This window comes from Anabrus simplex, chromosome 7 (genome assembly GCF_040414725.1).
Source record: "Anabrus simplex isolate iqAnaSimp1 chromosome 7, ASM4041472v1, whole genome shotgun sequence".
Classification (NCBI taxonomy): domain Eukaryota; kingdom Metazoa; phylum Arthropoda; class Insecta; order Orthoptera; family Tettigoniidae; genus Anabrus; species Anabrus simplex.
Window position 1 is genome coordinate 120485674 of NC_090271.1, and position 26201 is coordinate 120511874.

The window sequence follows — 26201 nt, forward strand, 5'->3', positions numbered from 1 at the left end:
TGCCAGAAAGTGGACTAACGATAAGATATCTATTAGGTTCAACCTTTTCAATACTAATTAGGTACGTGTTTATGTTACAAATACCTTTTATTCAACTTTGGGACCGGTTTTGACATATATAATGTCATCATCAGCCATAAAAAGATCTGTCGACATATATAATGTCATCATCAGCCATAAAAAGATCTGTCAAAACCGGTCCCAAAGTTGAATAAAAGGTATTTGTAACATAAACACGTACCTAATTAGTATTGAAAAGGTTGAACCTAATAGATATCTTATCGTTAATCTCAATTCAATACGGAAACATTAATGAAGTTCATATCTTTAAATAAAGAAAGTGGACTGGCATTCGCATCTTTAAGCATGGAGAGGTCGCGAACGTTGAAACTCGCGCCTTTGAGTTTCAACTCGATCACTCAGGTAGGTCGAAGTTTTGTTTTGTCAGATTCAAAATGGCGGTCAGTCATTCCTCGCAGTTGCACATGGTCGAGTATAACCTCCAATTCATTGTCTAAGAGTGTGACAAGAAAATAATATTTAATAACCCACTGGTCTGAAATAAAAGGCTTCTACTTACATTTGTTTTTGAAAAAGTGTGATCTGCAATTATATTTTGATATTTTTATTGGCTCCCATGCACATGTTTTCATATTTGTTGTCTGGTGTTTTTCACACCTTTCAGTGCACTGGTTATTATAGTATACGCCCCAGAGGAAGAGGTTTTCATATTTGTTCTCTTGTGTTTTTCAAACCTTTTAATACTTTCCTTTCATCTTTAGAAATAGTTGATATAGTTTTCACTGTAGGCTACCTGTGAATACATGACATAAAAAGCCTTCAGATTGGTGTTTCCATATCCCTGTTGGATAGTTTTCATTATAGTGGTATGTTTTATCGCGTAACACTTTCTTTTTCCTTGACCCCTGCAGAAACGTCTTAGCGAGGTTTTACTGTAGATAATAGGAGAAAAATTATTGAATGAGGAGTATGAACGAAAGCAAGTTACCAAAGTTACTAATGAATTACAGATGGAACAACCTCCAATAACTTGGAAAGAGGCAGAAAATGCCATAAAGAAAATTAAAAGTGGAAAGTCAGTGGGAGCAGATGAACTAACAGCAGATATGATTAAGGCAGCTGGAATTCCTGGAATACAGTGGCTACACTGAACACTGGGAGTTATATGGAAAGAGAACAAGTTGCCAGATGACTGGAAAAAGGAATTATAATACCACTGTTTAAAAAAGGAAGTAGAAGGAAGTGCACCAATTATAGAAGCATCACCCTTCTGTCACATTGCCTTAATGGAGAAGATTATGGAAAACAGATTGAGAGAAATAATGGAAGCCCAATTTGAAGAGGAACAACATGGATTTAGAAGAAATAGAGGAACCAAGGATCTAATTTTTTCACTCAGGCAGTTCATGGAAACGTTTTGGAAGAAAGGGAAGAACTTGATAATAGCAATTTTTGGATTTGTAAAAAGCATTTGACAATGCGGAGATAGGAAAAATATGGGAATGTTTAGAAAAACATAACATCCCAGAAGGACTAATTTAAAATTTTTTAGATGTTGTATGATGGGTGTGAAAGTAGTGTGCAAATAGGAGATGGAAGATCTTCACGGGTTTAAAAATAAGAAGAGGTGTCGAACAAGGGAGTTTCTTTCCCCATTGCTCTTTATTTCACTCATGAGCACTATTCTAAAGGAACTCAAAGTAACAGATAATGAAGATATCAATGCATTTGTTTTTGCTGATAATGCCATTTGGGGAGAAACTGAGAGGGATATTCAGAGGAGACTGGATCTTTGGAACACCAAGTGAGCAAGAGCAAAACAGTGGTAATGAAAGTTAACAGGACAAATACACCCTGTGATCTTACCCATGAGGGAGAGAAGACTGAATGTGTGAATATCTTTAAATATCTGAGGAGTACAATATCAAATGATGGAAGTACCAAGAATGAAGTGTTGAACAGGGTGCAAAAAGGATTCAGCTTCTCCCATCAAGTACGGAACATAGTATGTGACAAGGGAGTTCCTTGGAGGGCTACACAGACCATGTTTAAAACTTATCTTCTGCCCATTGTAACATACAGTCTGTAGAGTTGCATCATACATGAAAAAGAAGAAAGTCAACTGCAAGCTTGTGAAATAAAGTTCCTTAGATTAACTGTACAGAAAACATGGAAAGACAGAAATAGGAATGATCAGATATGAAAAGACCTGCAGGTTAGCCTGATATGGAAGAAAGGCTGAGTGTTGCAAGGCTGAAGTGGCTAGAACACATTAGGTGGATGCAGCCGACTCAAATTCCAAGGCAGTATTTTGAGAAGATCGTTCTGGGACGAAGAACAATTGGACGCCCTGGTTATACAAAATCAGAGAAGACTTAGAGAAGAGAGGAGAAACATGGGATGCCCTAGAGAGAGAGAGAGAGAGAGAGAGAGAGAGAGAGAAGAAGCATACCAAGACCATAACAAATGGAAGCATATCATTCTAAAACATCCTATCCAGCTCACTGGAAGGAATTCATGATGATGATGATGATGATGATGATGATGATGAAAGGAGGAGAGTATCACAAAAGGGTGGTTGATGATTTTTTAGGATAATATTCAGTATAAATGTGCATAAATCACAATCACTGTTACATAAATGAAATTCTTCTACTATACAACAGTTAATATTATAGTATTCATAAATTACCTGAAGCTTTCTACAGGCTGCTGTACTAAGTCAGACTTTTTTCCTTCCAATAGCTGAGTAAATTATGAAATTATACAGGTTCATATTTTTGAGGATAATAGAATGAAGATAATTTTTAGAAGGAATAAATAATTCAAGATATTCTACTTACCCATGTGACTTGGTTCAACTGTAACTGCTGTAGAATCACAGACTGTTGATGCTGGACTTGGTTGCAAGAAACTACTGAAATGTTCTTCTATTGATCCAGACTAATAAGAAACAGATCATCATACATTACTCAACAGATAATATGAATAAATAAAGCAGGATACATGGTCAAGAAGAATCTCTTTTTTGATAAAAGCACATTTCTTTAACAGAAAAATAGTTTACTTAAAATTTGCCTGTGCATACTGCTTATAGTTGTCAATATTTTTAAAATATTACTAATCTGATGGACTTTGAATCAAGATTTTTCAGTGTATGTATTACCATGCAAAACTTTAACAGTGTAGTTACAGCCTTAATGTTTCCAAGGGTAGCTGTACTTACTGAGTGAGAAAATGATACTCTTCACATATTAGCTGGCCATACACGGAGAGGAATTGTGACAGACGAGGCCTTTTGTGACGCGTTCCGACAGGCTAGGACTGCTCGTTAGTGAGCGAGATCAATTCAAGGCGTTATCTGCTACAGGCAAGACCTGCTGTCAGCGCCTCAACGGAAAGACCTCACCCCACAGATCAAGCCTCTTGTAAGGAGAGCATGGAGTGGACAAAGGCATTGCTAGGGACATTTATTGAAATGTACAAAGAGCGGCCATGTCTCTGACAATTAAAACATGAGGTGTCGCAGTGTCGCAATCAAGCATTCTTCATTATCCTCCTTTCCTCCTCCTTCAGCTTAGAAGCTACAATATCCACAGTAAATACGCTTTCAACTAGACTGTTCTCCAGTAATAGCTACGCAAAACAAGTCAATTTTTTACTAGTGGCTTTACGTCTCACCGACACAGATAGGTCTTATGGCAATGATAGAATAGGGAAGGGCTAGGAGTTGGAAGGAAGCAGCCCTGACCTTAATTAGGGTACAGCCCCAGCATTTGCCTGGTGTGAAAATGGAAAACCACGGAAAACCATCTTCATGGCTGCCGATAGTGGGATTCGAACCCACTATCTCCCAGACGCAAGCACACAGCTGCGCGCCCCTAACCGCACAGCTAACTCGCCCGGTAAACAAGTCATTATGTATGTGTTGTGTATGTTTGGTATTCAGCCCGAAGGCTGGTTTGATCCTCCACAGTTATGCCAACAGTTATCATAGATAGCCTAGGCATCACTGAAGAAGCGTACTAGGAAAATGAGGAGTGAGATAGCTTCCCGTTGCTTTCCTCACTGAGCCAGAAGTTGCTCGCATATCAGTCTGCCAAGCCCAATGAAATGCAGGCACCAGCTGACACACAGATAGGTCCTATGGCGACGATAGGATAGGAAAGGCCTAGGAGTTGGAAGGAAGTGGCAGTGGCCTTAATTAAGGTACATCCCCAGCATTTGCCTGGTGTGAAAATAGGAAACCACGGAAAACCATATTCAGGGCTGCCGACAGTGGGATTCAAACCCACTATCTCCTGGATGCAAGCTCACAGCCGCGTGCCACTGACCGCACGGCCAATTCGCCCGGTACATGCTTACCTAACAGCATATCATAATCGCTGTGGACCATTTGTAAATAATTCTTGTAATTGTCCGGTTAATTTTCTCTCAGGTGACTCATGTGACTAAAGTTGTCTCGCTCTCCTATCCATGATTTCATCCACTTCGATCGATTTTTCTGATTGCATGATTTAACATATAGCAAAATGCACGTTCTAACAGCCGCAACAGCATTTTTTTCCCCTCTGGACAATGTCTGCTTTGATGTCCATCGCAGAGTTCTAAGTAAGGCAGACCTGACCGGCAAGGATTTCAAACTAGTTTGAAAGGCCAGCGGATGAGGCTTGGCCTTCCGAGAACAAAGGGATCATTCCATTAATGGGAGGGTCTGGAATGTTGACAGATTATGTTGCACAACACGACAGGCTTGGTGTCACAGTTGATGGCGAGCAGCAGGCCGGGTCTCTGAAGGTCACACCTGGCAGGCGGCCTGTCGAATCTGGCCCCAAAGCGAGGCCTGCGAAAAAATCTGTCCGTGTATGGCCAGCTATTGCAAGGCTGTTCAAAAGACTATGAATGAATGAACTGAATACTCTTTTCTCCCAGACATGGATAACCACCAACTAGGGAGAGTTGTATTCATTTACTGTAATCATATACAGTACATTACATGCAGTTAGTTCTGTAAGTATTAGAAAATACTGAACATGTTCCAATTAACAAAATGTCCCTAGAAATATTTACTATGACAGTACATATCCCATGCATGTTATTTGGACATATCTTTAAAAGATGGACTATCTTAACATTCTGAGGTATTTCATGGGCATTAACTAAGTTATATAGCCAAGGAATTCTGCTCATTAATTACATATATTTTTTTCTGTTTGCGCTTTCTTTAGATTCCCCCCTCCCCCCTTCCCGCATATTCCTTTGATAATGTTATATGATTTTGCTGTTCTCATTCGTTTATTATTGAATACTCCCAATAACCACCATATTATTCCTCTCATTTCCCTTTTTGAGTCCTTATTACCATCTTTTCACTTATTTTACAAAATTCTATTAGTGTTCTCTAGCTATTACATTCTGTCCTTACTGTTTGTCTTTTGACGTCCTTCAGTCTTCGGAACTACCTTCTTTCATAATCTCCTGTCATCTCATACCCAGCAGCACCCCCTCCCTATGTTGTCTAGTAGCTTCTTCACCCCATCCACTCAGTAGCCCTCATTTTAAAGTTTCATTTGGTGCTGTAATGCCTAGAATTTCATCTCCTGCCCATGTTTTCATTCTTAACTAATACTTAGCTATTTACTTCAAAAGTCCAGAAGACTATCTTGGGTGTTATATTTGCTCTGTCACTGAAAAAAAAAAAAAAAAAAATATAATAATAATGCTGTTTCTAAATCGTATGTTCCATAATGAATACTCCACATTTCTTTCCAAAGTATCCTCAGTTATAGCCCAGTAACAATCTGCATATCACCAGTGTCTTAAAAATGCAAAAGAAGGCTATTCGCATAATTGCAAATATTCTTCAAAAGAGACACTGTGAACCTCTATTTACTGATTTTTTCATTCAAACTACTCTATTTGTGTACAAACTATTATGCCAGATAAAGAACAAGTCTATTAATGTTTTAACCAATAGGAACATTATATATTCATAAAATACTACACATTTGTATCAGATCACTTAACTCAAGTATAAATTGGCAGAACTCAGAAATCTTACACAATCTTATGAATTTCACTTTTTAATACACAGGATGTACATTTCGAAACCTAAAGAAATGCCTTTGCAAATAGTCGTTGATGAATCCATGGTATTCCATTAACAAGCATTGGGAAGCTGACTGGCTTGACCTCAAGTGATTGCAGTATTCTTTAATGAACCATATTTCAAGGTACAGGACAAAGCTTTGTAAAATGATTGTTGCATATAAGTTTTGGGAAAGCATTATTTCTGATTATATTAGACATATATTTTCAAAATTAATGACTTGTTCGATAGAGGGCAATTCGTGTTTAGGAAAGGTTATTCCACTGAAGCTCAACTAGTAGGATTCCAGCAAGATATAGCAGATATCTTATATTCAGGAGATCAAATGGACGTGATTGACCTTTCTAAGGCATTTGATAGGGAAAATCATGGGAGGCTGCTGGAAAAAATGAGTGCAATTGGACTAGACAAAAGAGTGACTGAATAGGTGGCTACATTTCTAGAAAATAGAACTCAGAGAATTAGAGTAGGTGAAGCATTATCTGATCCTGTTATCATTAACAGAGGAATTCCTCAAGGCAGTATTATTGGACCTTTATATTTTCTTATATATATAATTATGATATGAGTAAAGAACTGGAATCAGAGATATGGTTTTTTGCTTATTATGTTATACTATCAGTATCAACCATATTCAATCGATTTTGCGATGTGGCCTCTTTAAGTCCGAAGCAAGGTAGGTTTTCATGAGATCTCTGCATATCGGATGGTCTTGAGCAGTGTTCTGCCAACTGATCCCAGTAATCTTCCGGATGTCTTTATTCCATCTGTCTAGTGGTTTTCCCTTTCGTCTCAGATGATCTTTCGGACTCCACTCAAGCACAAGCTTTGTCCACCTACCATCATTTCTCTGAGCAACACGGCCTGCCCACTGCCATTTTAGGGTAGCCACCCTTTCTAACATGTCACTGACCTTTGTGACTGACCTGATGTAATCTGCTCTCTTTCTGTCTATCTTCGTGAAGCCTAGCATAAACCGTTCCATAGCTCTTTGGGCTGTTCTGAGTTTTTGCTTAACAAACTTGCTCAATGTTCAGGTTTCACAATCATAAGTCAGTACAGGGAGAACACTATGCTCAAAGACTAACTTCATTAAATGGGTTGGCATGTTGGATTTCAAGATTGAAGAATTTCTTCCTTAGGCTTGCCATCCTAGTTTGATATGTCGGAAGATATCTGGTCTTAAGTCCCCTTTCATGTTTAAAAGCTGGCCAAGATAGACATACTCACTGACCTGTTCTAGTGTGAAGTTTTTCACATGTAGCTTTCCTGCTGGGGCCCATCTTTTTAGCATTACTTTGGTTTGAGAAAGGCTCATGGATAGTCCCACATTTTGACAGGCTGACACAAGATCTTGTATTAGAGTTTGTAGTTCATCGGTGTCATTGGCCAAAAGTGTAATATCGCCTGCAAACCTTAAATTGTTCAGCCTTTTCCCATTGATTTTGATTCCTGTACCTTGCCAGTTGATTTTTGACATGGCCATTTCTAATACTGCTGAGAACAGCTTGGGAGATATGGGGTCGCCTTGCTTTACACCTCTTTGAATGGGAAAATCCGTGGTTGGCACACTGACAGTCACGAAGGCTGAAGAGGTTTTGTAGATATGCTGGAGTATTTTTATGTAGGCAGCATCGACGCATATTCAGCTAAGGCTTGCATAACAGCAGTGTGGCTCATTGAGTCAAAAGCCTTTTCAAAGTCCACAAAGGCTAGACAGAGCAGCATCTGATAATCATTACTTCTGCTGATAACTTCACGAAGGGTGAGTATGTGGTTGATTGTTCCAAAACCTCGGCAGAAACCTGCTTGTCCAACTGGCTGGGCAAAATCAAGCGTTGAACTGATTCGATTTGTCAGTATCTTGGTGAAAACCTTGTATAGGACAGAGAGCAAGCTAACAGGATGATAGTTTCTGATGTCATGTATGTTCTATTTTTTGTGCAGGAGAATTATCATAGCTCTATTCCAAGACGGAGGGATGAATGCATTGCGTAGACAAGCCGTGAATATTTTTTCCAAGTGGCTTAAAATTTCATCACCAGCAAGTTTGAGAACACTAACTGAAAGGTTTTTCAAGGTTATGAATTTCATAATTTGTTCCGTATTGAATTAAGATTACATATAATTTTACAAAGACCAGTATTTTAATGCTAACTATAACCTTAACGAAATAACGGAAATGTCCAATATTTTATTTGATTTATTCATTACCTATTTCAGGAAAAACAATTTAGCGGATCAAAAATCTTTAAGTTAATTAAAGGTCCTTCGTCGATCCAATCACCACCATTCAGCCCCGCCTTAAACCACTTCCCAACTCCCTGCCCCTCTCTTCACACGCCACCCGTTCCTCCGGGTTGCTCCTCCCATCACCAGCTTTCCTCCCCTCCTATTCCTTGCCATTTCCATTACTCTAGTTGCACACTACCAGTCAAGTCGTTCACGTAGCATGCAAGGTGAGTACTCACTCTTTTTCTTCGTTTTTCGCCATTCTTTTCTTTAAAAATTCTCACGTTAATTCTTTTCATCATCAGCTTCTATTGGTTCCAACTTGGATTGGGAATCCTCATATCACAGGAAGAATCCGTTATATCATAAGCAGTCACATGGTTTTGCCTACATTTATTTTCTGTATCAGAAGTATTGGACCTTAAGCAAGACAGACACCCTCTGCGCCAATGCTCAACATGCAAACATTCAGGTGCATTTGAAACATAGAATTCAATAGAAGCATCTGGACTTTGTATTCAGACCGGCATTTTATACTTTTAACGTGCAATTTTAATCATCAATGTAGAAAATCGTTGTGATACTATTCTTACAGTCTAATTGCAATATATGTAAACCTGAAAACATTTTATTTTTCATTGATCAGTACAACATAATCTTATCTATCAACATTTCATCCACTCCACCATTTTATATGTATATTACCATACCACATACACAGTTCATTCGTCTAATTTTTATTCCACAATGTAATTTTGTCTTAGGACTTCGGCAAAACAAAGATCTTATTTTAGGCTGATGACGACCTACTTAGGGTCAAAACTAGTCCCTTGATAACATATTGTAATGTATTTATAGACATTGCCATTATTGTACTGTATTGAGTAGGTGGAATAAACTTCGTAAAATTATATGTAACTGAAAGGTTATCGCTATCTGCAACCGATTCCTTTTTCATACTGTTTATAGCATGTCTGACCTCAGATGGGAGAACTTTTGGGACTTGGGAAATGTTGGATAAATCAGGTAAAGATAGGTTATCAACCTTTTCGTACAACTTGCTACAAAAGTTTCTGATGAACTGAAGTTCTTCCCTATCAGTAATTCGGCCGTTGTCCCCATCTAATGCAATTATTTACTTCTTGCTGATCTGTAGCTCTTTTTAGCAGACTTTAAACTTGTTATACTATATAGAGTAATAAGTAAGTTACAAGATTGTGAGCAACTGCAAAAAGACCTCATCAATACTAAGAGATGAACAGCAGGCAATGGTATGATGATAAACGGGGTTAAAAGTCAGGTTGTGAGATTCACTAACATGAAAAGTCCCCACAGTTTTAATTACTACATTGATGGGGCAAAAGTTCCTTACGGGGATTACTGTAAGTACCTAGGTGTTAATGTAAGGAAAGAGCATCATTGGGGTAATCACATAAATGGGATTGTAAATAAAGGTTACATATTTCTTTGCATGGTTATGAAGGTATTTCGGGGTTGCAGTAAAGATGTAAAGGAGAGGGCATATAAGTCTCTGGTAAGACCCCAACTAGAGAATAGCTGGCTATACACAGACAGATCTTTTCGCAGGCCTCGCCTTTGGGGCCAGATCCGACAGACCGCCTGCCAGGCGGGACCTTCAGAGACCCGGCCTGCTGCTCGCCATCAACTGAGACACCAAGCCTGTCGTGTTGTGCAACATAATCTGTCAACATTCCAGACCCTCCCGTTAATGGCATGATCCCTTTGTTCTCAGCAGGCCAAGCCTCATCTGCTGGTCTTTCAAACTAGTTTGAAATCCTTGGCGGTCGGATCTGCCGTACTTAGAACTGTGCGATGGACATCGAAGCAGACAGTGTAATGAGGAAGAAAAAAAATGCTGTTGCAGCTGATGGAATGTGCATTTTGTTATACCAGTATGTTAAATCATGCAAACAGAAAAATCATTCGAAGTGGATGAAATCATGGATAGGAGAGCGAGACAGCTTTAGTCACATGAGTCTGATACAACACCTGAGAGGAAATGAACGGGACGATTACAAGAATTATTTGCGAATGGACCACAGCAATTACGGTATGCTGTTAGGTAAGCATGTACCGGGCGAGTTGGCCGTGCGGTCAGGGGCACGCGGCTGTGAGCTTGCATCCGGGAGATAGTGGGTTCAAATCCCACTGTCGGCAGCCCTGAAGATGGTTTTCCGTGGTTTACCATTTTCACACCAGGCAAATGCTGGGGGTGTACCTTAATTAATTAAGGCCACGGCCACTTTCTTCCAACTCCTAGGCCTTTTCTATCCTATCGTCGCCATAAGACCTATTTGTGTCGGTGCGACGTAAAGAAAAAAAAAAAAAGCAAGCATGAATGGATTTTTCTCGTTATTACGTTAAATGTTTTATCTGTTTCAGTCTCATCCTTGGCTTTGACAATATGAAAGTGACTGAGGTATGAGCGATGCTAGTAATGCCATTCCTTATGCAGCCAGTCCCTGGTATGAATGGTATGAAAATATTACTCACAGGGTCAGCTGGTGCGTGCATTTCAGTGGGCTTGGTAGACTAATATGCGAGCAACTTCTGACTCGGTGAGGAAAGCAACGGGAATCTACCTTACTCCTCACTTCCCTAGTACGCTTCTTCAGTGATGCCTAGGCTATGACAGCTATTGGCATAGCTGTGGAGGATCAAACCAACCTTCGAGCTGAATACCAAACATACACAACACATACACAATGACTTTTTTACCGAGCGAGTTAGCCGTGCGCTTGGGGCGCGCTGTTGTGAGCTTGCATCAGGGAGTAGTGGGTTCGAATCCCACTGTCGGCCGCCCTGGAAATGGTTCTCTGTGGTTTCCCATTTTCACTCAAGGCAAATGCTGGGGCTGTACACTAATTAAGGCCACGGCCGTTTCCTTCCAACTCCTAGCCCTTCCCTAACCCATCGTCGCCATAAGACCTGTCTGTGTCGGTGCGGCGTAAAGCCACTAGTAAAAAAATTACTTGTTTTGCGTAGCTATTACTGGAGAACAGTCTAATTGAAAGCCTAATTACTGTGGATATTGTAGCTTCTAAGCTGAAGAAGGAAGAAAGAAGAACACTGATAAACGCTTGATGAAATGAAATGAAATGGCGTGTGGCTTTTAGTGCCGAGAGTGTCCGAGGACATGTTCGGCTCGTCAGGTGCAGCTCTTTCTATTTGACTCCCTTAGGCGACCTGCGCGTCATGAGGAGGATGAAATGATGATGAAGACGACACATACACCCAGCCCCCGTGCCAGAGAAATTAACCAATGATAGGTAAAATTCCGGACCCTGCCGGGAATCGAACCCGGGACCTGTGTGGCCAAAGGCCAGCACGCGAACCATTTAGCTATGGAAACGCTTGATTGCGACACTGTGACATATCATGTTTTAATAGTCAGAGAGACGGCCGCTCTTTGTACATTTCAATAAATTTCTCTAGCAGTACCTTTGTCCACTCCATGCTTTCCTTACAAGAGGCTTGATCTGTGAGGCGAGGTCTTTCCGTTGAGGCGCTGACAACAGGTCTCGCCTGTAGCAGATGATGCCTCGAACTGATCTCGCTCACTAACGAGCAGTCGTAGCCTTCACAATTAAGTATTTATTTTCCACCTAGTCGATACAATGATTGCTTAAGGCAATTTTTAATGGTCAAAAGTGGTACATGTTTCGTATATTATCAACATCTTCAGCCACATAACACTGTTTAGATGAAAAATGTATAAAATTGACAAAGTAATGCTTTAGAGGAAGTGTCCTTAAAATTAACATAAGATTGACAATTAAAAATTGCCTTAAGCAATCATTGTATCGACTAGGTGGAAAATAAATACTTAATTGTGAATCTATTGAAGTGCGATACGGACCATGAAGCTGATTTTATGTAATCAGTCCTAGCCTGTCGGAACGCGTCACAAAAGGCCTCGCCTGTCACAATTCCTTTCCGTGTATGGCCAGCTAATGGTTCCAGTGAGTGGGATCCTCACCAGGATTTCTTGATTCGAGAACTAGAAGAAATCCAAAGAAAAGCAGCTTGATTTGTTCTCAGTGATTTCCAAAAACAGAGTAGTTTTAAGACAATGTTGCAAAGTTTGGGCTGGGAAGACTTGGGAGAAAGGAGACGAGCTGCTCGACTAAGTGGCCGAACTGTCAGTGGGAGAGATGGCGCAGTAGATGAATAAGTTTGAGTTGTGTTTTTAAAAAATAGGAAAGATCACAATATGAAGATAAAGTTGGAATTCAAAGAGGACAAATTGGGGCAAATATTTGTTTATAGGAAGAGGAGTTAGGAATTGGAATGTTATTTTTCCAACTTCTTTGCAATTATTTAAGGAAAAACTAGGTAAACAACAGATATGGAATCTGCCACCTGGGCGACTGCCATAAATGCAGATCAGTGGTAAATGATTGATGATTGATTGATGACTAATCAAGACAAGGCCATCTTAGTAACATCCCTTGTAGAGATGGTTATATATCTATCTGTCTGGTCAAACTGAGAAAGATGTGTCTGAATTTCCTTCTTTCCTTTTTTGTGGTACCTTGTACTAAGAGATGTATCCTTGCCTCTGAAACTCAGCCTTCCTTTCTAGCATTTCTTCTCCAGTTGAAAAATGAAGCTTGCACGAGCTTGTTAAAAAAAAAATAACTGAACTTTGAAAATGCAAACTCATAGCAATTTACAGTAAGTCACGCCATGTAGTGGTTACTTTCCTAAGTATCTAGCAATTGGTCACACATTTCAGAAACAATTAGTTATCGCTCTGCAACTGTTAATTTGAGGGTGTGTAGAGTGTAAGCTGCGACTGCCAAGATGTCTGAATGTTATGAACAGCATATTATCAACATTCACTTCTGCTTCAAACTGGGGAAAACATTAACAGAGATACAAAGTGGTGGGATTTCTTTTTGTCAGAATTGAAGAAAGCGCAGCAGATGAGGTCAAATATGGAAGTGTTGTTGACAGGCTTCTTTTCTTCTTCTTCTTTTTTTTTTTTTTTTTTACATTAATGGTGTTATACATCATGAATTCCTACCTGAGGGTCAAACAGTGAATCACTGATATCTCAAAGATTTGAGGTGTTTGAAAGAAAATGTCAGGAGAAAAAGAACAGACCCATAGAGAAATAACTCTTGGAGCCTCCATTATGACAATGCACCAGCTCGTGTATTGCCGCTCATTTGTGAATTTTTCAAGAAAACAAATACAACAGGCTTCCCCATCCACCCCTCACCTGACAGATTATTTCCTTTTCCCCAGACTAAACTAAAATTCACTCCGAAAGGATGATTTCAGTCATGTGTGAAGAGATCAAACCAAAATTTCAGGTGGAACTGCTTGCAATCCCTCAAACTGCCTACTAAGATTGCTTCCTTAAGTAAAAATGGCATTGGGAGCGATATATTAATATAGAAGGGGAGTACTTCAAAGGAGAACCTAAATTCAGTTATGTTCTGGACAGGCCTCGTATTTCCTGCACATCAAGAGACGCACGAGGATAACCTTGAAATAATTTGTTTCAAGTGTCAGTCCTTTCTCTCTAGCTCTTCTATATACTGAACACTGAAATAAAGCATCTAATCAGCAGCAGAAATCAATGCTTACCTCCTTTGGAAGCGGTTCAACGACCACTTTGTTGATGCTAGGTTGTGGGTATTTCCCTTGAACTGAACCATCAGAAGAGACAGTAAGTTCTATGTTGCTGCCATTCTGCGAAGAGAGCTCAAGATTATCTGAAACAACATAATAGTGAAGCCAAAGGTGCCATCATATATTTGCATCATAAAAGTGTTGTTTTTAAAATTATGGTATACTGCATCCAGTGATCATATCCACAGAAAAGGAATATAACATCTGAGCTGCAATTTGGGTGCCAATATTTTCAACTACTGCATATAATTCACAATAGTACACACTATCATCGAATTTCTTCAAAAATTAATTTTATATACTTTCCTTCCCGCACAACGCTCCCCACACAATTGATTTCACAGTGCTCTCTGTGCTACTACCAGCAATCACAAAGCCGTCTGTTGTTGTGAATACACACTACGTAATTTTCAGAATAAGCAGGATTCTCAAGTAAAAACAATTTATTAGTTTAGATAATTCAACATGGATTTTAAAGTTTCTGGATTTCAAACATTTACAATGTTGTAGAATTAACAAAACTTCAAATTCATATAAAAATCAATGTCTGAATTCAAAGAAGCCTTTCTAGATTAATAGAATTTTGTAGAATTGTCTCAAATTCAGGAATAGTGGATTTGCATCAAATTTACCCTCAGTCCAGTAAATATGTTTTATGTCTCACAAGTTGATTTTTAAAACAATTTTTTTCAGAGAAACCGAGGTGCCGAATTTTTGTCCTAGAGTTCTTTCACATGTCAGTAAATCTACCAGCACAAGGTTGATGTATTTGAACATTTATTGTCTGAGCCACTCAGCCTGACTCGTCAAGTGGGCTTCTGCTAAGATAAAAAAGCTTTGACTCTTTAAGGGATGCACCAAGGCAGAGATGGGTGAAAGTGGTGGTGTCAGCAGGGCATCAGAGGGCTTTACTACTGTAGTCTTGGTAATCTGTAACCTCCAGGACAGTACTTTACTTCAAATTCTAGAAAATCTCTCCTAGTCATATTTTAAGAAATTCATGTTCATTCAGTAAGCAGAGAGGAAGTATCATTCTCGTAATTTTCTGGAGAAAGCAGTTGAAAACAGTGACATTCCCTTGCATTTCTCCTCCGGAGAATGGATATTTCGATGTACGCGCGCTGCTCAATATGGGTTACTTCCATCCCGCACAACGCTCCCCACACAATTGATTTCACAGTGCTCTCTGTGCTACTACCAGCAATCACAAAGCCGTCTGTTGTTGTGAATACACACTACGCCTGCATAGCTTCCACGCGACAAATAGCAGTTTGTGATCTGCTCACATATCTGAAAAAAAAAAAAAAGTTGCAATGTCTTTTTCCCCAACCCTCATACTAACACATTACAGCTCATATTCTATGGAAAGACTGTCTATTGAGGTATCAGACTGTCTCCTCCAGCAGTGCTCTAGCCAATCGAAACCAATATTTATCAGCTTGATTTTTTTATCTTTTTATTATAAGTTGCTTCACATCGTGCCGACACAGATAGGTCTTATGGCGACGATGGTATAGGAAGGGGCTAGGAGTGGGAAGGAAGCGGCCGTTGGCCTTAATTAAGGTACAGCCCCAGCATTTGCCTGGTGTGAAAACGGGGAAACCACAGAAAACCATCTTCAGGGCTGCCGACAGTGGGGTTCGAACCCACTATCTCCTGAATACTGGATACTGGTCGCACTTAAGTGACTGCAGCTATCGAGCTTGGTCAGCTTGATTTTATGTCTGTTGTTTCATTATAAGCTACTATACAAATAAGTAGCCACGTTATAGTAAAGGGTGAGTATTGTTCAAAATAAATAAAATAAATTCTAGATTACAGTAGCAGGGGACTTTGATGCGAGTATCCTAAATTTTAAATAACTTTAACCATTAAGACTAGATCATCATCATCATCATCATTTTTATATTTCAGCAAACCAGGAATGGTTGTAAATGAACCTCCTCTAGTTTGTTCTATCCAAGCATACCTGATATTCCAGATTTTGTCGCCATTTGTCACCTATTTTGGTCTAGCTTCTCTGTTCTCGTGCTTTTTCAAATGTCTCTAGGTCTTTCTCATGGCCTTTGGTCTGGAAAAAACCAATAATAGACATTCATGGGGTTCTAACTTATGCTATTCCCTTCATATTACCATACTCCTTTGGTCTGTCCAGTTTTACTGGCTCAAATCTTACCCAAACATAGTTATAGTCAGTTTTGTAGCTTCTCCTGGAAATTTATAATTGTTAGGATCCTCATTCTGTCAAAACTAATTTATGAATAAAATTTATAAAGTACCTGAAAAAGAAACTTATAATTCTCCTAGTGATTTCTTTTTCAGGTAGTTTATAAATATATTTATTCATTAATTAGTTTCTGCTGAAGTGCCTACAGTTATAAATTAACTAAGTCAAAACTGAAAAGAAATGGCTTCAGATATCACAAATGTCTTCTGGAAATAAGGAAAAAGAAACAGTTATTTGAAATCAATTATTGTCATTCGAAAGTAATAAGGAAAATTTCTTCATAGATCTAAGTTATAAAAACACATTTTGACTTAGTTTGAAGGAAAAAGGAATGTAGTGCTTAAAGGTTGGCCATCTGTTCACAGACAATTTTAACTTTAATGTAAACCTTCTGATCATTCACAATGGAGGACAGCAAAATGTGTAAAAACAGGAAGAGTGATAATCTAAAGCTATTTGTACTGCTCAAAAGTATCTAGACACCTACTCGAAACTGTTCTCTAAGTTTTCCTCAGATATACTGCCCAGTAGCATAAACAAGAGTTGGGGCAAAAGTCATTACAACTATTTCTTTCTTGCGGATATGTGAGCGGATCACAAACTCCTATTTGTCACGTGGAAGCTATGAAGGCAAAGTGTGTATTCACAACAGATGGCTCTGTGATTGCTGGTGGTAGCACAGAGAGCACTGTGAAATCAGTTGTGCCTTTTGAGCAGTACAAATCAGTGCATGCGGTACCCACTGCGATGAGATTTTCCACAGTTGCAGCTCTGTCCGCAATATCCTGTAAATGGTGTGTTTCTCGATGCCACTTGCCCGCTCTAACTCCAGTAGTGTCCATCTTGTCTTCCTCCTAGAGCTGCTCATTGATGCGAGATTGAAGTAACCCGTGTTGAGCAGCGCGCATACATAAAAATAGCTGTTCTCCAGGGGAGGAAAGCAAGGGAACGTCACGGTGAATTGGAGGAAGCCTTTGGGAATAATGCCTTCCCATATCATACAGTAGCATGGTGGGTAGGAAAGTTTCAGCAACAACATGTGTCAACCGGTGATTAGCAATGCTCAGGAGACCTGTCAGTGTGCGGACCGGCGTGGCATGTGGCGTCATTGAACAGCTCTTGGAGGAAGACAAGATGGATGCTACTGGAGTTAGAGAGGGCAAGTGGCATCGAGAAAAGCACCATCCACAGGATATTGTGGACAGAGCTGCAACTGCAGGAAGTGATAACCGTCCTGTTGCCAGCATGCTAGGTGGTCAGAGCATGTTGGATATCACATCCACCGTCGAACTTCCGTCAGTGCATGATGTGATTTTCCACAGTTGCAGCTCTGTCCACAATATCATGTGAATGGTGTGTTTCTTGATTCCACTTGTTCGCCCTAACTCCAGCAGCGTCCATCTTGTCTTCCTCCAAGAGCTGCGCAATGATGCCACGTGCCACATCGGTCTGCACATTGACAGGTCGTCCCAAGCATTGCTGATCACAAGTTGCCACATGTCCTTGCTGAAACTTTCCTACACACCATGCTGCTGTACGGTATGGGAAGGCATTATTCCCAAGAGCTTGCACCAATTCACTGTGACATTCCCTCCCATTTCTTCCCCGGAGAACGGATATTTTGATGTATGCGCGATGCTCAATATGGGTTACTTCCATCTCGCACAACACTCGCCACGCAATTGATTTCACGGTGTTCTCTGTTCTACTACCAGCAATCACAAAGCCATCTGTAGTGTTATATACACACTATGCCTGCATAGCTTCCATGCGACAAATAGCAGTTTGTGATCGGCTCACTTATCTGCAAGAAAAAAATTGTTATAAAGACTTTTGCCCCCAACCCTCGTATTAATACATTACAGCTCACATTCTATGGAAAGACTGTCTACCAAGGTATCAGAATGTCTCCTCCAGCAGTGCTGTAGAAAAAGTAGTTAGTGATGTGGGTCGTTAAGGTCTTGACCGAACTTGCTGTTGTAGTTCATCCCAGAGGTGTTGGATAGGATGTTGGATGTTGGGACTCTGGGCTGGCCAATCAATTTTAGGAACTTTACTATACAGAAATCACTTGGGAATAAACCCTGCTCAACATTATCATTTACAAAACACATGGGGACCATCTCTGAACTGGGCTTCTACTATACACAACAAGCAGACTTTTGATTGGAGAAAATAAGAGTAAATGTAACTGGTGAATGTGAAAATCGAAGGTGAATTCTGTATTCTGAATGGTTCTCTTTGGTGGTTGCACCATTTCCTGTTTCTTGGTCTTACCAAGAGGTAGGATCCGTACCTTTGATCGTCTGACCATCTTAGAGAGCGGTCTCAGGGTAAGCACTGTTTCTACGTTTATTTTGGTTTTTAACTTCATTCAAATGAGATAATTTATCTTTTTCTTACGCAGGAGTTTGCCCTCGAGTTTCACGTTCACCGCTAAATTTGTCGAAATGACTTAGCTTCTCAGCTAAGATCATATACTACTTGTCTGGAGGCAATACCCTTTTTCTTAATCTTTGTATTAAGTTGTAATTATCCCTTGGGTTTGCCCCACGGTATTTCTGGGTCACCTTGCATAAGTACGGAAAATCTGTACACATTAGCTGAAGCGTTTCAGATAATGATGCAAGTTAACTGTATCTCTGTGTTTAGTTTTATTGGTTAGAAAAGTATTACGGTCACAAAATGTGGCCAGTGAATTCATTTCTTCTTCTCTATATCATTAGGATCAGTTCCCTCTTCCCTTGAATTTTCTGCAGGACATTTTGTTTGTTCTCTTATCAATTCATTTAATCCATAGAATTTGTTTCTAGGCCATCATCTCAAAAGGTTGAAGTTGTTCCCAGTCCTGATCTCTGATTGCCAAAATTCATTTCCATACAATAGCACACTCCATACAAAAGCCATCACAAATTTCTTTCTACTCATAATTCCAAAATCTAAATTTGCACTGATCAAAATATTTATCTTATTATTAAATGCCTGGGTGGCAAGTACCATTCTCCTTCTGATCTGTTTGCTAGTCCTCATTTTAGTATCATCGGATTAGGGTTCTTGTAGGTTTGAAATTAGTGATAAATTTCTTTTAGCGCACTGCATATGTCTGCAGGCAAGCTTAATAACTCTTTAACTTCCCTTTGTAAAGGTCTTTCCATTTTGAGTTTCTGATTTTGTTTCTTTTAAAAAAATAAATGTTGTAATTCAAGAGCAATTACCCTCTCCGTTCTCTTTCATAGCAAAGAGCTACGTTTCATTACCTCTCAGGGTTCCACGCCGCTTTCCACATCCATTCTGTAGTTGTCACGTTTCCTAACATGTTTGTTTACATTTTGTGCTGCGATGCTTTTGTTGTATTTAAGATTTTTTTACTAACAAGGGAATGGATTTTGGTGTAAAAATCTTATCTGGTTGCAATTTAGTACACAATATTCCTACAAAGTTGTACAATGACGTAGTGAAAACCGCACGGGCCACTTTCAATTTTGAACGCCGAAAACCTGCTGGGCGATGGCATTAGCGAGGTGGGAAGAGGTAAAGCTGACCTTGAATCCTATCAGCACACGATGGCTTGCGGCAACCAGGCAGCGACCTGCCATGCTGCGTTGCATTCCCCACCTTAAACTTTCCCCTCACTCTTCTACCCTCTTGATTAGATTTGATGTTTTGCGCTTGGCTATACTGTAAATAAATAAGCCGACCTTTCTCTTTTTTCCTCTTTTATTCTTTGTAATCCTTGCAATAGTGAATGTTTACAAAAAAGTGGACATTGCAAAGAGACTGCTTGCACCACACACACCTTGCAACACTTTCTTTTGTACACATATCTCGCAAGTATTTCGGATAGCACCATCCTTTCAACAAGATTAAACAGAGTTCACAAAGTAAGCGGGTTTGTTTCAACATAAACAGATTTGTACCAACTATACCTCCACAGGTTATGAAACTGCAGAGAACATAGTTAGTTGTGGGTCAATGATTGGGTTTTAGAAATATTGTTGCACAAATGATTGTTAATATCAAAACTGCATAATATAATCACGTCATAAAATAAACTAACAAATTGTTTCCATATCTAGAAACCAAGCAAATCTAATGGCTGAATCATTCCAGTAGTTCCCTGAGGAATAGTTTTAATAATAATAGTTTTGTTGGCTGGTTTTGACGCTAATATATTTGCTTTACTTCGTGCTGTCCATGAATCCAAGAGTAAAACACTGCCGTCTGGTACATTTTGAAAATAAACGTCTTGTAACCACTTTTGAAGGAACTTTTTAGTTAACTTCCCGGACGGTGAAGGCAAAACAAATAAATTATCTGCTGTAAACAAACTTTTTTTTTTTTTTTTTTTTTTTAACAACACGGCCAAATTCACCATCTTTGTCTTTTAACACAATTAACAGTTTAGGTAACAGTTCTCCATCAGCAGAAATTACAGGCTGAATTGTATAGCTGTGTGTTAATGAGTTCAATGATTGCGCTTCAGCGAAAATGTTTTTCTTCCCCATTAAATGTAGCATATGTTGAACTCTTCGTTAAACCCGCTTTGGTCTGTGTCAAAAACACACTTTGGAGAGTGAGTGTTTATTAATTCGAATACCTCTCCTACAAAAATTGTTGCATTCGACGCAAGGTCAAACTGATCGGTTGTGTAACTTTTGGTACACAAATTTTGTAACTTTGTAACTTTGAATTTATTTTTAAACTTTCGTAACCAAAAAATTGAGGCGCAGAAGGCATTGTCATGAACACGCCAAACATTCTTCAGGGCCCATTTTCTAATGTGTACTGTACCAGGAACACTGGTCCAGCATTAGAGTTTAAGTATTTCAAACTTAAAATACGCGCCGCCGCCAACAGAGCAGCTGGCAACAACCAGCATGTTGCGAGTGACGTAGGCCGAGTTGCATAGGAGCCAGCCCCGGCTCGCCAAGGCTGTTGCATCATCGATAAAACCTTCCAAACCTTCTATCATAAATAACTTGTATAGGAATTAAAATACAAATATAATAATAACATCACCATATACACCATTTTAATATCTCCAATACCACCAAATTTCGTTAAAATCCACCTCGGATTAAGGAAGATATTGAAAGAAATGTAACAGCTGCAATCTCCGCGACTTTGCTATAAAAGAGAAGCGAAAATTCAACATGACACAGTCTTGTCCCACAGTCGAACCAGGACGGTTAGCTGATGGAAGTTTGGGACGCGATGTGACAGTATGGAATCGAAGTCTACAGCCAACTGTACAAAATTACGGTGAGAAATGATCGAAACATTTCAATAGTCTTGCAAACTTAGAATCTTGAACAGTGCATTAGGACTTTTATTTTCTCCGGTGGTAAAAATCTCAAAGTGACTGAAATATTTCTGCAGATTGTGAACTTAGAATACTGAACAGTGCTTTAGGACTTGTATTCAAAATGATTGAAATATTTCTGCTGATAGTGGACTTAGAACATTGAACAGTGCATTAACTCATTGGGCCCGAGCCACAGAACCGTTCCGGGCTTCATCTCGGTGGACCAAACGCCGGACCACGGAACTGTTCCGTTGTCTCATTTTACTATGTAATTCAACTTCTCCTCAAGAGATGGCAGAGTGAGTTGCATTTGTGATTTGTGTAGGGACTCTTTCTTTGCAATGTTATATGCTCTTTGCTAATATATATAGATAGTGTGCTTGGTAATATTAGTTTGAAGTGGGCTATCTCTAGCTTTGAGATTCGCTTGTAAACAAGATGGCTGCCAGTATAGAACTGATATTTACCGATATATAACCCCTTTTAGGAAGTAATGATGATTAGGAATGCAATTTTTTCAGTGAAATTAGTAGTAATATTAGTACTAGTGTGAGCAACGCTCTTGAAGAACAAATAGATGTGGAAATCATAGAGGACGTGCAAAGAGAAGACTATGTTACAGCTCAGCAGGCGGACTGAGTACGGTCCCATGATGCTAATAAAATAAAATGTTTTACTGTAATCCTTGTTCCGCAGTTTGTGGTATGAAAGCCTTTTGTTTTCATGTATATTTAAATCTTTAATGGTCTTGTAAGTAAGAAATTTCTCATGATATGAAGAGACACTATATTTCCTCCAAAATAATCCCAGCGCCAATGCAGTTTCAATCCAACAAATATGCAGGGCTCAATGGGTTAAGACTTGTATTTTTCAAGTGAAATTTGAATGTTAGGAAACATCAAAACTTCACGTCTGAATTAACTTGTAATCTCAAGGTATCTTTAGATGAACCCAGGACCATTAATGAATGTAACTAACAGTGCTACTTCTTGTCATATAACAGTGCGTGTGAATGGAACTAATTTCATATGTAAAGTATTTAACTTCTTCTACAAAAGTGAAGTAATTACCATTCACAGTACCATCACAGTGCTAAATAAACTTTGTAAATACATGCAAAGCAATCATAAAGCAGTAGAACTCTATACAAATAATTGTGTTACATTCTTCAAACGCTAAAAGCTTAAGTGAACTATTTGTGAACAATATCATAATTTGTGCCAAGTGTCACGTACGTTAAAAATAATGCGGGTTCGATTCCGTTGACATTTGGCCCCATGAAAGTTAATTTTTTTATTTGCTCAAGTGACCAGTTTCTTTGCCTTAACCCATTTGTGTCGATTTCATTGACATTCGATATGGAATCTTTGCATTTATTTTCTTATCCTTTCATGGGAATGATTAAAGTGAGTTCAGAAATTACACCTCAGACTAATACGTCCAATATGTACAAGGGCTTAAATGCGTATATTTGTGCTATCTTTCGGAGTAAGTGATCTTGGCGTCCGGCTCCATGGCTAAATGGTTAGCGTGCTGGCCTTTGGTCACAGGGGTCTCGGGTTCGATTCTCGGCAGGGTCGGAAATTTTAACCATCATTGGTTAATTTCGCCGGCACGGGGACTGGGTGTATGTGTCGTCTCCATCATCATTTCATCCTCATTTCATCCTCATCATGATGCACAGGTCACTTATGGGCGTCAAATCAAAAGACCTTCATCTGGCAAGCCGAACATGTCCTCGGACACTTCCGGCACTAAAAGCCATACGCCATGTCATTTCATTTCAGTGATCTTGGTGAACCAAACTTCCAGACCTCCAAGATCTTCAAGAATTTCAAGAATTTCTAGAACTTCTAGAGCCTCCCTTGTTGGAGTGGATGTGGTTCCATGATGCCGAGAGCAGATCCATAGTGAGGACGAGAGGAGTAACAGAGCAACACGGTACATCGCCAGCCACATGACAGAGAAAGGTCATGCCCAATCCGTGATCTACTGGACTGAGGTGATATGAACTTGAATTTTCATAATAAAACAAACAGTTTAAAAATTTTTTTTAGAACTTCATTCAAAGCAAATCCTCTCACTCTCTGTACCATTCCCATTTAATATGCCGTACACGCCTTACGTACCATCTCATGCTCTTCAAGCTTAAAGTACGGGCATTCCCTGTTACAGTACATCATGGACGTTTTTGTTGTTGTTCAGCCTAGCCATTTTAAATTCTTCAAATGTTTCTTTGGTGATGAATTTCAGTTTTTCAGCCTGATTCTACTTGCAGCTTCCATCTAGAAAGGTCCAAATTGTGCCATAGCTTTTTTAATTTGTTTAGCCAATAATCAACCGCCTTCATTTTGTATGCGATGCTTACTGCAGGTGTTGTGGTAGCATCTTTTTCACTATCAGTGTCGGATATTGCAAATTCATCGTTTTTAAAAACATTGTTATTGTCAGGCAAACCTAACATCTCCTTATGTTCAATGGCAACCTGCACATCACCAACCTTTTCTGCAATAAGCACTGTAAACAAGGATCATGATTCAGTCTTGGCGTACGTCTACTTTTGCCATGTGAAATATAAACAAAGCTTTTACTTACGGTACAGTTCAAAAACCAATTCTCTTTCACCAGGTGTTATTTGGCTTTCATAGTGATCACTTTCAGCAAAATGGGTTGGTAGACAAACTACCACATTCCAGGGATTAAAATTTGGAAGGAGTTCCAATTTAACATCGTCGTCGTCAATTTCTTACATTTGTAAATAATATGACTGTAAAAAAAATGTTTTGAAAATTAATTGTTGTCTGTGCCAGTAAAATGAAAAAAACAAACAAAATAAAATTGTCAGTTACATGGCTTGATCACGGAACGATTAGGGACCTGTTCAGTCGAAAAGTCACGTTTGTTTTACATAGTCCTACCGAACTGACAAGAGAGTGAAGGGATGAGGGGATGTGGAAAGTAGGGAATGCAACGTGGCACAGTAGGTCGCTGCCTAGTTGCCGTGAGCCATTGTGTGCTGTTAGGATTCAACATAGCTTTACCTCTCCCCACCTCCTCACTAATGCCGTCGCCCGGCAGATTTTGACGTTCAATATTGGCATTCAAAGTTGAAAGTGGCCCATGCAGTTTTCACTACAAAATTGTACAACTTTGTAGGAAATTGTGTATAAATTTCAACGAGATTAGAATTTTACACCGAAATCTGTTCCCTTGTAAGCTTTAAATTTCATTCTTTATTATTATTTGTGTAATCAGCCAATAACGGTTACAGAAAACTCTATACATTACCAAATATAGACCAGTTGAGTGGTGCAGCAGGTTAAGTGCTCACCTGTGTGCTCAATGTTGTGCAATGAGATTTAATGCACTGTTGGAATTAAAGAGATGAATTAAAGAACATCTTTACAGGGAGAATTCTGCCATCTAATAAGACCGATAGCTGGATGGATATTAAACACATCATCATCATTATTATTATTATTATTATTGTTATTATTGTTATTGTGGAATGAAGAATGCAAACAGGCAATAGAAAGACGACACCAAGCTTGGATAAACCATCAAGCCCCCAAATGTCAGAAGAAAGGGTTTTGTTCCAATGTTGATTTTGGGTGTGTTTTCTTTTTGCCGACATTTCATGATGTAATACCAATATAAATGGTCCGTTATTAGCATTATAAATTTTCCAGCTAACTCGTTCCTGATTGCCAGTATTTTGCCCCAGTGTGCTAAGTTGGGCTCATCAGTTGTTAAATAGCACACCCACCAAGACCCAATGGCTAGTGCATACCGTGGAGGCCATTGCATATGTAGGCTACTTTGAATCACCGGCAGTGCCAATGCAGTCAACATTTATATCATCTGATGGCCAGGCAGGCATCAATTTTTTTTAAAGAGACATAGTCTGTTTTAGTGCATTGGCACTGCCGGTGGCTCAAAGTAGCCTATGCAGTGGCCTCCACGGTATGCAATAGCCACTTTACAAAGGTGAAAAAATTAGTGTATCCTCCAAATTCAATACATCATATATTCCATCATTAGATGGAGTAATCAAATTCTGGCATGTTTCGGCTCGTTTGAGCAATCTTCAGTGAAAAGGGGAGGGGGGGTGTTTTGAAATAATTTACATAATACAAGCTAAAAAATGCCAAAAAAAACATAATGAAGGAACAAATGAAAAAACAAAAGAGAGCCTAGACGGAAACAAAATTAGCACAATATACAATATTTACATCATCAAGTGGAGCAAAAAACAACTCACTGAGCTCGATAGCTGCAGTCGCTGAAATGCGGCCAGTATCCAGTATTCGGGAGATAGTAGGTTCGAACCCCACTGTCGGCAGCTCTGAAAATGGTTTTCCGTGGTTTCTCATTTTCACACCAGGCAAATGCTGGGGCTGTACTTTAATTAAGTCCACGGCCGCTTCCTTCCCACTCCTAGCCCTTTCCTGTCCCATCGTCGCCATAAGACCTATCTGTGTCGGTGCGACGTAAAGCAACCAGCTGCTAAAAAAACAACTCATTGCAACAAAATTCAGTGAAACAGGGGTTAATACAAAACATAATACAAACTTAAAAATGTGTTAACCTAAGAAGAAAAATGAAAACAAATGATACAGATGGAAATGAACAATAAGTTCACT

At 39.3% G+C, this 26201-nt stretch overlaps 1 protein-coding gene across 3 annotated transcripts in view; it reads right to left on the bottom strand.

Moving 5' to 3' along the window:
• Positions 1-26201, bottom strand: part of LOC136877339 (BRCA2-interacting transcriptional repressor EMSY) — a 261181-nt gene that overhangs the window by 36591 nt on the left and 198389 nt on the right. For all 3 annotated transcript variants that reach the window (XM_067151291.2, XM_067151292.2, XM_067151290.2), the window contains 2 exons: positions 13982-14109; positions 2865-2964 (listed from right to left, as the gene is read on the bottom strand). In XM_067151291.2, the coding sequence (XP_067007392.1) occupies positions 2865-2964; positions 13982-14109 (228 nt within the window). The remainder of the gene's footprint in view (positions 1-2864; positions 2965-13981; positions 14110-26201) is intronic.